The sequence below is a fragment of the Apodemus sylvaticus genome, chromosome 2, assembly GCF_947179515.1.
Source record: "Apodemus sylvaticus chromosome 2, mApoSyl1.1, whole genome shotgun sequence".
NCBI classification, from domain to species: Eukaryota; Metazoa; Chordata; class Mammalia; order Rodentia; family Muridae; genus Apodemus; species Apodemus sylvaticus.
Window position 1 is genome coordinate 162549886 of NC_067473.1, and position 13762 is coordinate 162563647.

The following is a 13762-nucleotide window of genomic DNA, read 5'->3' on the forward strand; positions in this document are numbered from 1 at the left end:
GTTCTACAGCTGTGTTCTCAGTGGTGGGATGGGGTGCAGGCCCGCAATGGTCACACTTGGGCAGTGGAGGCAGGAGGATCACATCCAGTTCAATCTAAACTACGTTTATGTATTGATTAGTGGGCAAGACAAGTTACCACAGCCCAGGTGTGGAAATGAGAGGTCAGCTTGTGGGAATCAGTTCTCTCCTTCCCTGGTAAGGAAGGAAGGACATTCTTCAGCTCAGCAGCACCCAACTATTTTGCTAGTCCGGATTTTTATTTTTATTTTTTTACGTTTGTTTATTGATTCATTTTAGAGGAAGTTTCTGGTTGTGGGGTGGGGTGTAAAATAGCCTACCTCCCCCAGAGCGGCTGAGTCCCGGCCAGTTGTAACACTGTTGTGCCCAGCCTCCAGCCTTTCACCCGCCCACCTCCCACTCCCCCCTACAGCAAGCATCTTACCAACTGAGCCATATCCCAGCACTGGATATGAGTAATCCCTTAATTTCATGAGTACAAAGCTAGCTACAAAGGGGGGGGAGGGGACCTAACAGATGGACAAGGGAGTCTAAACTGCTCCCCCACTGTACATATCAATCAACTGGAATGACGTCAACCACCATTTTCAAACAAAAATTCCAGTCAAGAGCACAGCTCAACTGGTGAAATGTTTGCCACATAAGCCTGAGGAGCTGGAGAAGACCAGATGTGGAGCTATAGAGATGGCTCAGCAGTGAAGAGGACCAGTTCAGTTCCCAGCACCCACAGCAGGCAGTTCATAAACACCTGTGACTCCTGGAGCTACTGGACTCCTTAGGTACCTGCTCACATATGACACGGTTATACACACACACACACTCTTACACTGATTTAAAAAAAAAAAAACTGGCTCAATGCCCCAGTCTAGGGGAAGGCTAGGGTGGTGAGGTGGGAGTAGGAGAGGGGGTGGAGCAGCACCCTCATAGAAGCAGGGGGAGGGGAAACTGGAAAAGGGAATAACATTTGAAATGTAAATAAAATATCCATTTAAAAAAAAGCCAGGCATGATGGAGCACACTCGTAGCCTCAGCCCTAGGGTGGCGGAGACAGACTGCTCACAGGCCATCCAGGCCAACCTACTTGGCAACTTTCAGACCAATGAGAGATTGTTTTGGGAAGCCAGGTGGGCAAGAGAAGACACCCATGGTTATCATCTAGCCTCTACCTGCACCTTGGCACACACATTTATCCTTTCCTAAACCCCACAGAAGGAGCAGTATTCCCGTTATACACACAGAGGTAAAACTATACAAGAACAAAGCAAAACAGAATCCTGATGGACACAGTCATGAACAAGAAAAGATCTGGTTTTATTTAGAGTTCCATTAATGAGGCTGTAGCATTCAGCACACACACCCCTACACACATATAAGCACACCCCAAAAAAGTGAGTTCAGGTAAAGGCTACTTCCCCAGCCCCGCCAACCTCCTTTGGAGGAATCATGCTAACTCACCGTGTGAGAAGAGTCTGATTTTTCTTACAAACCTTTATGCATTAAAAAAGCAATGTGAAGTATTGTACAATCAAAGTGCCTTCTCTAAAATCGATGGCGAAGGGGAACAGGACACGCCCTCCACAAGGGTCACATGATGGGCGGTAAAATGTTTGTGCTCTTGGGGGAGGAGGTGCTCTGTTGTTCTGCGGACACCTCTGACGCAGCCACAGGCTCTGGCTTTCCAGGAGCTTCTGCTAGATGAGGTAGCTGGACGGTGTCTGCTGTGTGCGGGAGAGAGCTCTGCTGTTTGCCCGAATTCTCGGGGTGCTTATCAGCGTCCTCTTTCAATTTGTCTGTAGTTTCTTTGGTGGTCTCATCTGCCAAAGGAAGGAAGGGACAAACCGTAATCACTCCGTCTCATCTTGCCTGTCCATGCTGGCTCCAGTGCTAGCCACTGTCTTCTCACTCTGCTCTTAGGCTCTACATTGTCTGGAGGGGACGGAACATGCGGTGACCAGCATTTTTTAAGCACTTTGTAATCACTAATCCATGCGATGCTTTCCTAAACACAGAACAAGCACTGTTCCCAGGGTCACAGGTGTTTGAGCTCATACTCAGAGAAGCACATAGCCTAAAAGCCACACCCAGGACTGCAGAAGCAGAATTTAATCCCATGTAACCTGAGTCTATTGAACTGTACTTACTAGACCACAGTGCAAAGAAAAACTTGCATCATGCCACCCCGTGTCATTACCATAATGTAAAGAAGGCTGGAGAGGGTGGCTCAGTCTAAGAGGTCACCCAACAGAGGACCAGAGCGCCACTCCCGCACCCACATACAAGGTTACAACTGCTCTAACTCTAGCACCCTCTTCTGGCCTCTGTGAGCACACCCATGCACAAATAATAAAATCCGTTTCAAAAGAACATAAGTGGTATGGGGGGGGGGGGGGGGGAAAGGCGTGTAAGCCTAATGCAAAAGAGGAATTGGATATTGACAAATGGAAAATCCTAACGGCAAGAGGCCATAAGGAGGAATCTAGCTGAAACCAAGTCTCCCAAAAGAGGAAACTTAAAAACAAGCACACACTGGGGCTCGCCCGTCCATGCTGGCTCCACAGACTGTGTACACTGGGGCTCGCCCATCCATGCTGGCTCCACAGACTGTGTACACTGGGGCTCGCCCGTCCATGCTGGCTCCACAGACTGTGTACACTGGGGCTCGCCGGTCCATGCTGGCTCCACAGACTGTACCTTTTTTGCCTTTGCTGGCATGCTGCTCTTCAGCCTTCTCCTTGCTCATCTCAGAGGAAATGCTGACACCAGGCTTCCTTACTATCTGCGGCCTGGGCCGGGGTTTGAACTTCCTCGGCTCGTGGATCCAGGCATGCTTGAGGGCCTGGTCGGGGGTCATGCGCAGAGAAGGCTCCCACCTGGACACGAGACAGCCCAACACCAACCCGTGGGTTACTGCCGACCTTCCCTTCTCTTAGTAAAACACTTTTTAAACCAACTCAAGGTGCTTTTCATCTTGGCTGTGTCGTATCTCAAAGACATCAAAGAGCAGAGAGCAAGACATAACCGTAAAATGGCTGCAAACATCTGTTGATATTTTCCTAAGAAAAGTTGCATAATGAACCAGGTACTATATCAATAGCAAATTGTCTAGGATCCCTAGAGATTCTCTTACAAGAAATCTTGTTCAGGGCTGGGGGTATAGCTCAGTGGTAGAGTGCCTGCCTAGCATGTGTGGGGCCTTGAGCATGAGTCTGCAGACCCCAACAAAGACATGGTACAGCAAGATGCAGGGCTGGAGAGATGGCTCAGAGGTTCAGAGCACTGGCTGCCGCCCTTCCAGAGGTCCTGAGTTCAATTCCCAGCAACCATGTGGTGGCTCACAACCATCAGAAATGGCATCTGATGCCCTCTTGGGGTGTGTCTGAAGACAGCGACACTGTACTCAAACAAATCATTCTTTTAAAAGAACACATCAAGATGCACATTTTTATTTCTCAAACTATGGGATCTGGGCCTCCAAAGGTAAGGGGAAGAAAATGATAGAAAATCCATTTCATAGGGAGCACAGCATGATGGCAATGCCTAATCCCAGCTCTTGCCTGCTGGAGGCAAGGGAACCGGGAGTGGAAGGAAGGCCTTAAGTACGTAGTGAATTTGAGGCTAGCCTGTGCTCAGTGAAATCCTGTATCCAACAAAGCAAAACAAAAACAAAACAAAAAACCTAAGGGCTTACACCCACCTCCCAGCCTTGACTCTTTCTAGCAAACGCCTGGGAAAGCCTGGTACTTAGAAGATAGGAAACCCACAGGCAAAGACACCCCAACAAACTCACACCAAACACCTTCTGAGAAAGTCCAGGAAGCTGGAATCGTAGGTCTTCACCATCATCGTGAGATCCTTGGAATCCGGGTATCTTTTTTCCCCTCTGTTGTTGGTTATATTTTTGGGAAGACCTTTGGAATCTTCAGAGAAACAGCAGACTGTATTTAGTTCCAGGCACACAAGTATTCACCAATGACTTCCTAGCTGTCAACCCTGCTGCTTCCTGAAGGCCTCTCTGCAGTGCTTTTGCCCCCTTCTGAGGAGCCTGCCCCTTCCCGCCCTTTTCCACCCATCCATCCAAACACATCATAGCCTCCACCAGACTGAAGTAGTCCACAGCAATCACAACTGATGCCAAATACAACTTGTCCTATTAACCTGACTGTTGTGTCTCCTCCCTGCCACATGCTGATAGTTTAAATCATTTGCTACTGACCAATGTTAGATGATATTAGAGATGCTAATGTTAAAATTAAATTTCAAATGTCCAAACTATCCACCTCCGGGTAGAAGGGTGTTGTATCTTCGTGGGTTGTCTATGTCCTTGCTCAATTCTCGATAGCCTGATAAAGTAAAAACGAGGCCATTCACGGGGCAAAACAAAGCAAGACGTTTCAGGAAATGAGCTTTCATTTACAAACCACAGAAGCTCCCTTCATTTCTTCAGGGTCACACCAAAATTTTGTCAACAATTGGAGTGCTCTGGCTTCTTCTAGAAGACCTGGCTAGGAATGGTCTTTCTTCAGCTCTTTCTGCTGAGTAAGACTTTTGCCAAATGTATGACATCCAGATGGTTCGAAAGAGTGCCTGAGGACGTTTTGTGAAATCCTTTGCAGGAGAAACTATTCAACTGCACATTGAGATTCTTGTATGATCCTCAGAAGAGCTCTGATGTACACCTTGTAAATTGTGAGAGCAATACAAATGTTTACTGTCTGTTTCCTTCATCCGTGCTCTCAGAACTCAGTGGTGTTTGTGTGACGGGCAGCGTGGAGGCCGGATAATGTTCTTCCGTTACTTCCCCCTGCCCCTGGTTTCACTGTGTGGCCCTGACATGTCTGGAACCCAAAGATCTTGAACTCACTGAGATCCACCTGCCTCTGCCTCCTGAATTCTGGGATTATAGGTGTAGACGCCCGCCCCCCATGCCCAACTCTGTTCCGTTCATTTTGTAACCAAAGTAATTTTCAGAGCCTCCAAAATATCTGCTCTGACTGAATTCCTATTAGAGAGACTTTCAGAAATGTATGTATGGGAATTTGTGGACATGGATGTCCTTGTGTTTACAAGGTTATGAATGGACCAGAATTGCACAGGACCTGTAAACCCACACCACTCCTGTTTCCTGTTAGAGGTAGTGCCTGCACTCATCTTCTCCCCGTATTACTTTAAACAAAACAAACAAAACAGGAGGAATCAAGCATGCATTCCTTTAAGAAACAGTGTCATTTTGCAATTGTTCTTTTTGTTCAGTTTTTTCTCTCCTCTGGTCCCGGTTCCTATCCAACCCTTCTGCTCCATCTCCTTTGTGCTACGGGTGTACCTCTCACAGCCCCCTGAGGCAGTGTCTCTTTCCTGCGAGTAGGAGTGTTACCCAGAGTAGCTGGGACTTGGAAAACTGCTGAAAACCCAAAGCAGGGAGAAGAGTCTCAAACAGAAGTGAAAACGTGTTTCTCACAGTCACCCCGTCCAAAAAAGTCACAAAGAGCTGCCATTAGGAACACAAGACCCATGGGTCACAGGGGAGAATCATAGGAGCCAGCATTTTGGTACCCAAATGACCCTAAAGTTGGGCAGCTACAGAGTGGATGCTGCACTCTGTGACATCAAGGAAGCCAAGATGCGGCCGTTGCTATGAAAGCCTATCCAAGAGTAGGCATGACAATGACAACGGGTAGAGCATCAACCCTCTCTAGTGTCTTCCCATGTGGATACTGTGTTCTCCCATCCTTTGAGGTCAGTCTTAAAGGTTTAGGATATGATTCTTACCTGATGTGATAGTCTAGCAAAAGGGAGTACCCTCTGTTCCCCATTATTCTCCCATCAAATTCGTCAAAGCCCACAGGCTCAGTTCTCTATGCAGCTAGCAGGAAGACCGTTCATAGTCAAAAGCCCAGCTTGGGTCAGTTCGCCTTAGGAACACATCAGCCAGACCCTGGACTTGTCCTCAGAGGGTTTGGAGGTAGGGTAAGTATGGGAGTGGTGTGCTCTGGAAACAAGGACACTGCCCCGCCCAAAGGTTAGGTCTTCACATCTCTAGCTAGGAATATGAGGTGACATGGGAGATTGAAAACTTGGAATGTCATGCGTGGGACAGGCCAATCATAATGGAGTACTTCTGCTTTCTGGGCCTTTGATCTTCAGTTTCTAGTTCACGAGAATCCAAAGAAAGGGGGAGGGGCCAGGAAGTCAGAAGCTTGCTACTGAATGCTGCAGAGGAAACCAGGACACGACCAGCGACCAGCGGGACTGAAACAGTTTAGTCTTAGTGGCTCTCTCCAGGAATAATCTTAATTCTCTTGTTGATGGAGAAGGCTGAAAGTGCCAGGCAGTGGTGGTGCACACCTGTAATCCCAGCACATGGGAGGCAGAGGCAGGTGGATTTCTGAGTTCAAGGCCAGCCTGGTCTACAGAGTGAGTTCCAGGACAGCCAGGGTTATACAGAGAAACCCTGTCTCAAAAAAACAACAACAACCAAAAAAAAAGTAGAAGAAAGTAGAAGAAAGCTGAAAGTATTGTGTGATGATTCATTTGCCTCTTCTTTCTTTCTTTCTTTCTTTCTTTCTTTCTTTCTTTCTTTCTTTCTTTCTTTCTTTCTGTCTTTCTTTCTTTCTTTCTTTCTTTCTTTCTTTCTTTCTTTCTTTCTTTCTTTCTTTCTTTTTTTTCTTTTTTGAGGCCGTTCCCAGTCAAGAATCAGAAAGTTCTAAGATAATCCAGATTGTATAAGTGGTGTTAAGTCTGTCAGCCGGCCTGACCACAGTGGCTGCTTAGCAATTCCCTTGTCTGTGGAGTCTCTGCTCCTTCTTGTCTGCCTTCCTTCCCTCTACTTGAGTAAACCTCAGAGGCTGAGTTTGTAAGGTGCTTGTGATGCAAGCGTGGGAACCTGAGTTCAGCTCTCCCCAGCCGTGTGAAAGGCAGATACGGCAACAGGGAACAGGAGGACCCCAGGAGCTGGCTGGCTAACTAATATAGCCAAAATGTAGGTGCTGGCTTCACTGAGAGAGGTGTGTCTCAAAGTTCAGGTGGAGAGTGATGGAAGACTACGCCCATTGTAGAACAATTCCCTTCAAGATGAACCCCCATCTTAGAGGGATGCTCCTTAAGACTCGGAAAATTCCAAAGTGTGGCTTCATTCCACTTTTTTGGAATTTTTGGAATTTTCAGAATGTTTGGAAGGGAGCTACTGCAAAACTCATTAGACCCAGAAGGTCACTCAGAAGCTTCAGGGAGTCCCTGAAGCAGATTGCTTCTCTCCCCAAACATATATAAGCTGTAAGAAATTCTTAGAATTTTCTTGCCTGGAAGAAGTAGAGATCAGCTGAGATACCTGGAAGAGGCCCTGACCACTTTGGGCTGTCTGAAAGAGGCACTCTCCAACATCTTGAGCTGCGTCTTCTGCAGTGAGTGTCAGATGTGCAGTTTTCACATGCTATTCCCTGTGCTTGGCCTTTGGTGATGCGGCTATGTTCAAATCCTGCCTGCCCTATAACTAGTGCATACCCCTGTGGGCAACCCCGGTAAAACACACTGGATCACCGATTGGACTCTGTTGCTATCTGTACTTCAGTCTGTCAAAAGTTCCCTATCTGGGGTGAATAGACATTTGCTTATACCACCCCAGGAATAGTGTCTCAACAACAGTACCTGATGATACTGAACTCTGGCATCCCTGTGTATACAGGAACCCACACACACACATACACCCCACCCCTGCCCATGCAAACATACTGCTACTACTGCTACTACTACTATTAATAACAACAACAACAACAACAACAACAACAATATGTTCTCTGCTAATGGTGGAGTATTAAGAGTAGAAATTCCCAGGGTTTCTGCCAGAAGTTTCGGCCCTGATTTCCAACACAGTACAAGGCAAGAGAGGTCATTTGTTTGGAGAGCAGTTCTAGAAGAGATTATGGTTTTAATCTTTCATGGTTGCAGTACTAGCATAGTATCCTCCATGCTCCTGGGTGTTATGCAGTTGAGACCCCTTCCCAGTGTGAGACACCATCTGTCACACTAAGGGCACCATTTATCATCTCTTTAGCTTCTCACTACCCTTTGTTATAGGACCAGAGAAAGAAAAGGCTGTCTGTCTGCCTGCCTAGGTATGGGAGGTGTCTTCAAGGCCAGTGACATATCACTGGACCCAACTGGACAAAGAGAATAAGATCATGGGACTTACCAAAGAATATCTGTCTCCTGGAGGCTGTCTGGACGAGGTGGGCAGGTGGCAGGCCCAGCACCTTCAACAAGTACAGTGTGGCTGTGTCACTATTGCAGAGTCACAAATTCAAAGCCTGTCAAGATCTAGGTGCAACTTTAGCCAGATTTTGTCTTTTACTTATAAGGACCAAGAGATTTAAATAATAGCATTAAGTGGCAGAGACTAGGTTTTATAAATCCCATTCCAGGCTGCCTCAGGATCCTAAGAATGAACACTGGCTGTGCTAAACAGGTAAGACTATGGAAGCCTCCAGATCCCTGTCCATTGTGCAGACCACAGAGAATGAGGAAGGACCTCTCTCTCATGGGAGCACTGGGTTGGGGTAGGGGAGGGGAGAAAGGAGATTGGATCCTTAGAAGACAGAACATACTTGGAGAGAAAATTTAGTCCTGACTGGTCACTGTTTTCTCTGAAACTTACAGTCTATAAGACAGAGCCTGATCACCCTCAGCCCTGGTTGGCAGACGTAGGCTGCCCGCAGCCCTTCAGGATTCCCAGTAGGGGGCGCAGCGCACACACGCCAGTGTCCCAGGGGCTGGGATTGGGGATGGTTCTTCAGCCTTAGCAACACCGACCCTGACTCCCATTTTCCACAGTCCACAGCAAACAATGTGGTATGCCATAAAAATATACCCAAGGCTGGACCCCTAGTTTGCTAACACCAAGGCTTGTGTTAATTCCATCACAGCTACCATTTCCCGCTATTTTACCTATCTGCCTTTTCAAGGAGAAAGAAGAACAAAACAAAGGGTGCAGTTGTTTAAAAAGAACACAGCCTCCCTGAGTTTCAGGAAGATTTGGAGGGTAACAGATCATCACACAGCTTCAGTATCACCATCACCATCACCATCACCATCATCATCATCATCATCATCATCATGATGTCAGTGTATTTGAAAGACTAGCATCACAATTTTATTTTAAGATGTCAATATTTACAGTGAGAGGAAGAGCATCATGGGCAACTACTTAAGTTATGATGCAAAAGTTAGCTCTCAGCTCAGCAAAATACAAAAACTACTTTCAGAAATGAAGGCGTGTGCACAGCACCGACCGCCCTGGGTGGGGCCCTGGGTGGGTCTGATGACACCCAGAGTCTGAGGATGGATGTGATCCCAGGAAGTCAGCCATGCTGGTGGTGGCCAGCTCTCCCCCTCACCTCCATGATGCAAGCCAGCTGCTCCACCTCGTTCTCCCCAGGGAACAGTGGGTATCCGGTGTACAGCTCCGCCATGATGCAGCCCAGGCTCCACATATCAATGGCCATGTTATAGGGGTGGCCCAGAATCACCTCGGGGGATCGGTAGAACCGGCTCTGAATGTACGTGTACACTGTGGGGGAGGGGGAGAGAAAGCAGAGCAAGGCCCCTCCAGACGCCTCTGCCCTCACAAAGGCCCCCTCTCTGTGGGCTTCTGAGGAAGAAGGAAGTGTGGGTCCCACTGTGTCATCTACCAATCGACTAATCCTCCCAGCTGCTGACTGCTATCTCCATCTTACTGATAAGGAACGCCAAAGGAGTAAATGCCAAGGAAATACATTTAAATCACCTGTTTTAAGAATAAGACAAAATAATAAAAAGAAACAAGAAAACAACAACCCCACTCCCTTAAGGCATTTTAAAACAGGAATTTAACTGGGTGGTGGCACACACCTGGGAGTCCAGCATCTGAGAGGTAAAGGCAGGAGGATCACCAGTTCCAGGCCAGCCTGAGATACATGGCCAGATGCGACCTCACGTTCGTGAGACAATATTGGGGGTTTGGTTTCTTATCTTTCTCCCTAGACTAATGAATGACATATAGATGGGACATATTCTCTTAGTCAGACTTGTAAAAGGCAAAGAGGCAGATAGATGATCAATCGAGTTAAGTTCGGTAAAAGTTGGTGTGAATATGCTCCAGGGTAAAACAAAAGAAAAGAGAAGAGAAGAAAAGAAAAGAAAAAAAGAAAAGAAAGAAAAGAAAAAAAAGAAAAAGAACTAGACTAAAAAGAAAAAGAAAAGAAAAGCTAGGCAGTTGGGATGCACACCTTTAATCCCAGCACTTGGGAGGCAGAGGCAGGCAGATTTCAGAGGTCAGCCTGGTCTACAGAGTGAGTTCCAGGACAGCCAGGGCTACACAGAGAACAGAGAAACCCTGTCTCAAAAAACCAAAAAGTACAAGTACAAGGTGCAGAAGATAACTCAAGGGCAGTGAAACCTAAACAGTAGAGTGATTATTTTCTGAACTGCAAAATCCTGAGCTGCACATAAGGTAAGCACCTGGGAACTATAATGCTCCAGAACCCTGGAGTGATGATTCTAAGCACTTGTGGTCAGTTTGGGGACCCAGTGCTCAAGGGTCATTCCGTAGCTTCGGACTATGAGAAGTCCAGAGAATTCAGACACTCTTTGAATACAAAAAGTGTATAGATGAAAATCTCGAGGACGTGAAGCACCTGGCTCAAAAGTATGTTGGCAGTTGTGATGGCTGAGCCCAGGCTAGCACACAGGTAGACTGGTGTGCAAAGAGAGAGAACTTAAAATAGCAGAACTCAGATGGGGGTGGGGTGGGGAGGGGAGTGGGCCTACCTTTCTGGTGTTCATAACAGCTTGACCCAAAGTCAATAACTTTGACAGTGACTTGGCCTCGCTGGTATAGCACAATATTTTCCTAGAAAGAAGAAGTATGTTTATTTAAACTTTTTATTAAAGTTTATTTAAATTAGTGTCTCCTAGGCTTTCTCCTTACCTCTGTGTCACTCCTGGACACAGATGGTTCTGTTCAAATACAACGCCCTCTTCCCATAATTTCTCATGTCCTTCCTCTCTTGGGACTTCCCATTGGCTTGTGGTCTTTATCTGATTTTGACCCAGTATTTACTGGTTTCCATTCCTTCATTTGTGTATACTGTGTTTAAAAATCTCCTGATGATTATGGGTTTATTTACATGCTCCTTAGGACCTGGTCCTATGCTTGGCCTGCACAAGGCCTTACAAATACTGTTGGCTGAATATATGTAATCTTTATAAGAAATTCTATTGCCAACACTCTGTTATGATACCATAGAACCCATGAGTTGAGATAGGTAATAGGTAACAGATAGAGATAAAGATACATAGATAGATAGATAGATAGATAGATAGATAGATAGATAGACAGACAGATAGATAGACAGACAGACAGACATAGGGACAGACTGAGTTTGAGGGTCCCAGGTGTTTAGTCAAGTCATGGTCAAGGCAGAGCTCTGGACTCTTGTCTCGGTGTGACACTGTGCTTGCTGGCTAAGGATAAATAAATAATGTTCTAACTGTGTCTCAAGGGTCCCCTTTCAGAAAGTTGCTTATGAAGCTCTGAACAGGTACCAATCTGAAGCCTCTACTACCTCAAACGAAGTCCTTTTCAAAATCACTGTTGACCCAGGGAGGACAGGCAACAGAAACCTTAAAAGAACAAGACTCCCTTGTGTGTCTCCAGCCCAGTGGAGAGGCTCCATCACTGAATGGGGCTGCCCTAGACTAGACCTTGGGTCTCACATATGCCCACCAACTTGTGTGCTGCACACTTGGTTGCTGGCCCATCATATTTGGGGAGGCAGAGGGAACTTGAGGATCTGGGGTATAATTGGAGGAGGCTAGCTCATGGTGCAGTGGGCAAGGCAGGATCTGGCAGTGAAGGGAATTTTGAGAACTAGCACTTTCCCCCAGTTCTCTTCCTTCCTGGCCACTGCGAAATGAATAGGTTAGCTCTCCAGGCCTCCTCTGCCATGGTATTCTGCTTTGCCACAGTTCCAAAACAATGATGGTGCCAACAGACCTTGTGTTGACGCCATCAGCCAAAACAAGACCTTTCTTTCCTCTTCTTTAGAAACTGATTTCCATAAGTATTTTGTCACAGCAATGGAAGACTGAGAGACACAGTCACCCCCTCTCTACTCTTACTGGGAGAGGGCTCTCTTAGAAATGAGCAAAGGTAATGGGAAGTCAGGACTTGTGCACCATAAACATTAAAGGCACAAGAAGGATACCCTGGATTTTAATACAGAGTCGCACATCGCCTTTCCGGTCTGGGTTTAACACTTGACTCATGTCTCAAAGAAATCTGTTACCTGATTATTTGGCCGGTGAAAACCTTGTGAATTCAGTCCCCTAAATCTAAAGACCATAGGTATTATGGGACTTTTTGGAGCTGGAAAACTGAGGATTTGGAACTCAGTGTGGTGAACAAATCAATCTATTTCCTTTTTTTTTTCCAACAAGGCTCTAGTCATGACAGCATCTCTCTATCTTGAAAATCTTTAATCACAAATAACGTAATCCCAGGACTTAGAGTTTTCAAGAAGAAATTAGCCACGTTTGGGGATGAAGAGGAGAGAGGACCGATTAGGAATAGTTGCCTATCTGTGCCTTAGGTTGGTTTTTGAAACAGTTTTTTATACCTTGTTCCAAGCTGCTGCTTTAAATTGACAGCCATTTCTCATTCACAATCATTTGCTGCCTTCTACTTCTGGTATCATTTGTCCTGGGGACATATTGGGGAGAAGAAATGGTCCCTGTTCTGGGGAAGAAATTATAGTGCAATGGGTGCCAGAGATCTAAGGAACAATTCCTAGTCAGACACAGTGGTGCATTGTGGGAAGCCGTCCTGAGCTATTCAGACTTATGCTTACTCACAGCCCTAAGGTGGCGGCTGCCGAGAAGGAAGAACAATTAACTAGAGCCTTCCCCTTGAGCTATCGGGTGCGAGAAGATTCCCGAGAATACCACAAGATGTTCCTGCCCTATCCCCCAGAATGTTAACTCCGGGTGTCCCCACCTGGATGACCTCCTCGCTTCCTGCTTCCATCGCTAGGGGTGTCTCTGTCCTTTCCTCCTTTGCTCTCGTGTGAAGGTCAATTCCTTCTCTGTAAGCCTTAAAACCCGTTCGTCTCCCCAACATTAAATGAAACCTTGACACAACCCAGACTGACTTGTCTTTCTTAGGGTGCTTGGCCTCCTTCCGTCTCTCCCCCCCTTTTTTGACCCTCAGGTAGTGCCTCTTCAGGACCCTGGAATAACTGGACCTGCTGGACGGGTCAGTGCATGCTGTAATTCCAGTACTTAAGCACATAGAAACAAGAGGATCTACAGTTCAAGGACAGCCTCAGCTAGACATGGTGCTTGAGGCCAGCAAGAGTTATATGAAACCCTGGCTCAAAAAACCAAACCAAAACAAAGCAACAAAACAAACAAAACAAAAAACCTGAAGAAGCAATTACTAAATAAAACAATCTGTCCAGCTATAGAACTATGTATATAATGCCCGCAAGGCTGAGAATTGAGTGGAGATCATCTGGTTGTCTGTGTGCCACACCCAGGAGTTCACTAGTTTTGAATATGCAAAGTATGATTTCAATAGGGATGTACTCACCTTTACTTGTCATGTTGGGTCTTTCCAATAGGACTGTGCATGACTTTCTCCAATAAGATTTTACTGGTGTCGTTTAGGAGGCACAGTTAGAGAGTGCACTCCAGTTATTTAATTAATTATACAGT

At 46.3% G+C, this 13762-nt stretch overlaps 1 protein-coding gene across 1 annotated transcript in view; it reads right to left on the reverse strand.

Moving 5' to 3' along the window:
- Positions 1-1563: 1563 nt before the first annotated feature.
- Dyrk4 (dual specificity tyrosine phosphorylation regulated kinase 4) overlaps positions 1564-13762 on the reverse strand; it is a 41577-nt gene continuing 29378 nt past the window's right edge. Inside the window, exons 10-15 of the mRNA XM_052172703.1 lie at positions 10817-10898; positions 9406-9578; positions 8205-8265; positions 3807-3936; positions 2711-2889; positions 1564-1833 (exon numbers count right to left, since the gene is read on the reverse strand). Of these exons, the coding sequence (XP_052028663.1) occupies positions 1604-1833; positions 2711-2889; positions 3807-3936; positions 8205-8265; positions 9406-9578; positions 10817-10898 (855 nt within the window). The 3' untranslated portion in view covers positions 1564-1603. The remainder of the gene's footprint in view (positions 1834-2710; positions 2890-3806; positions 3937-8204; positions 8266-9405; positions 9579-10816; positions 10899-13762) is intronic.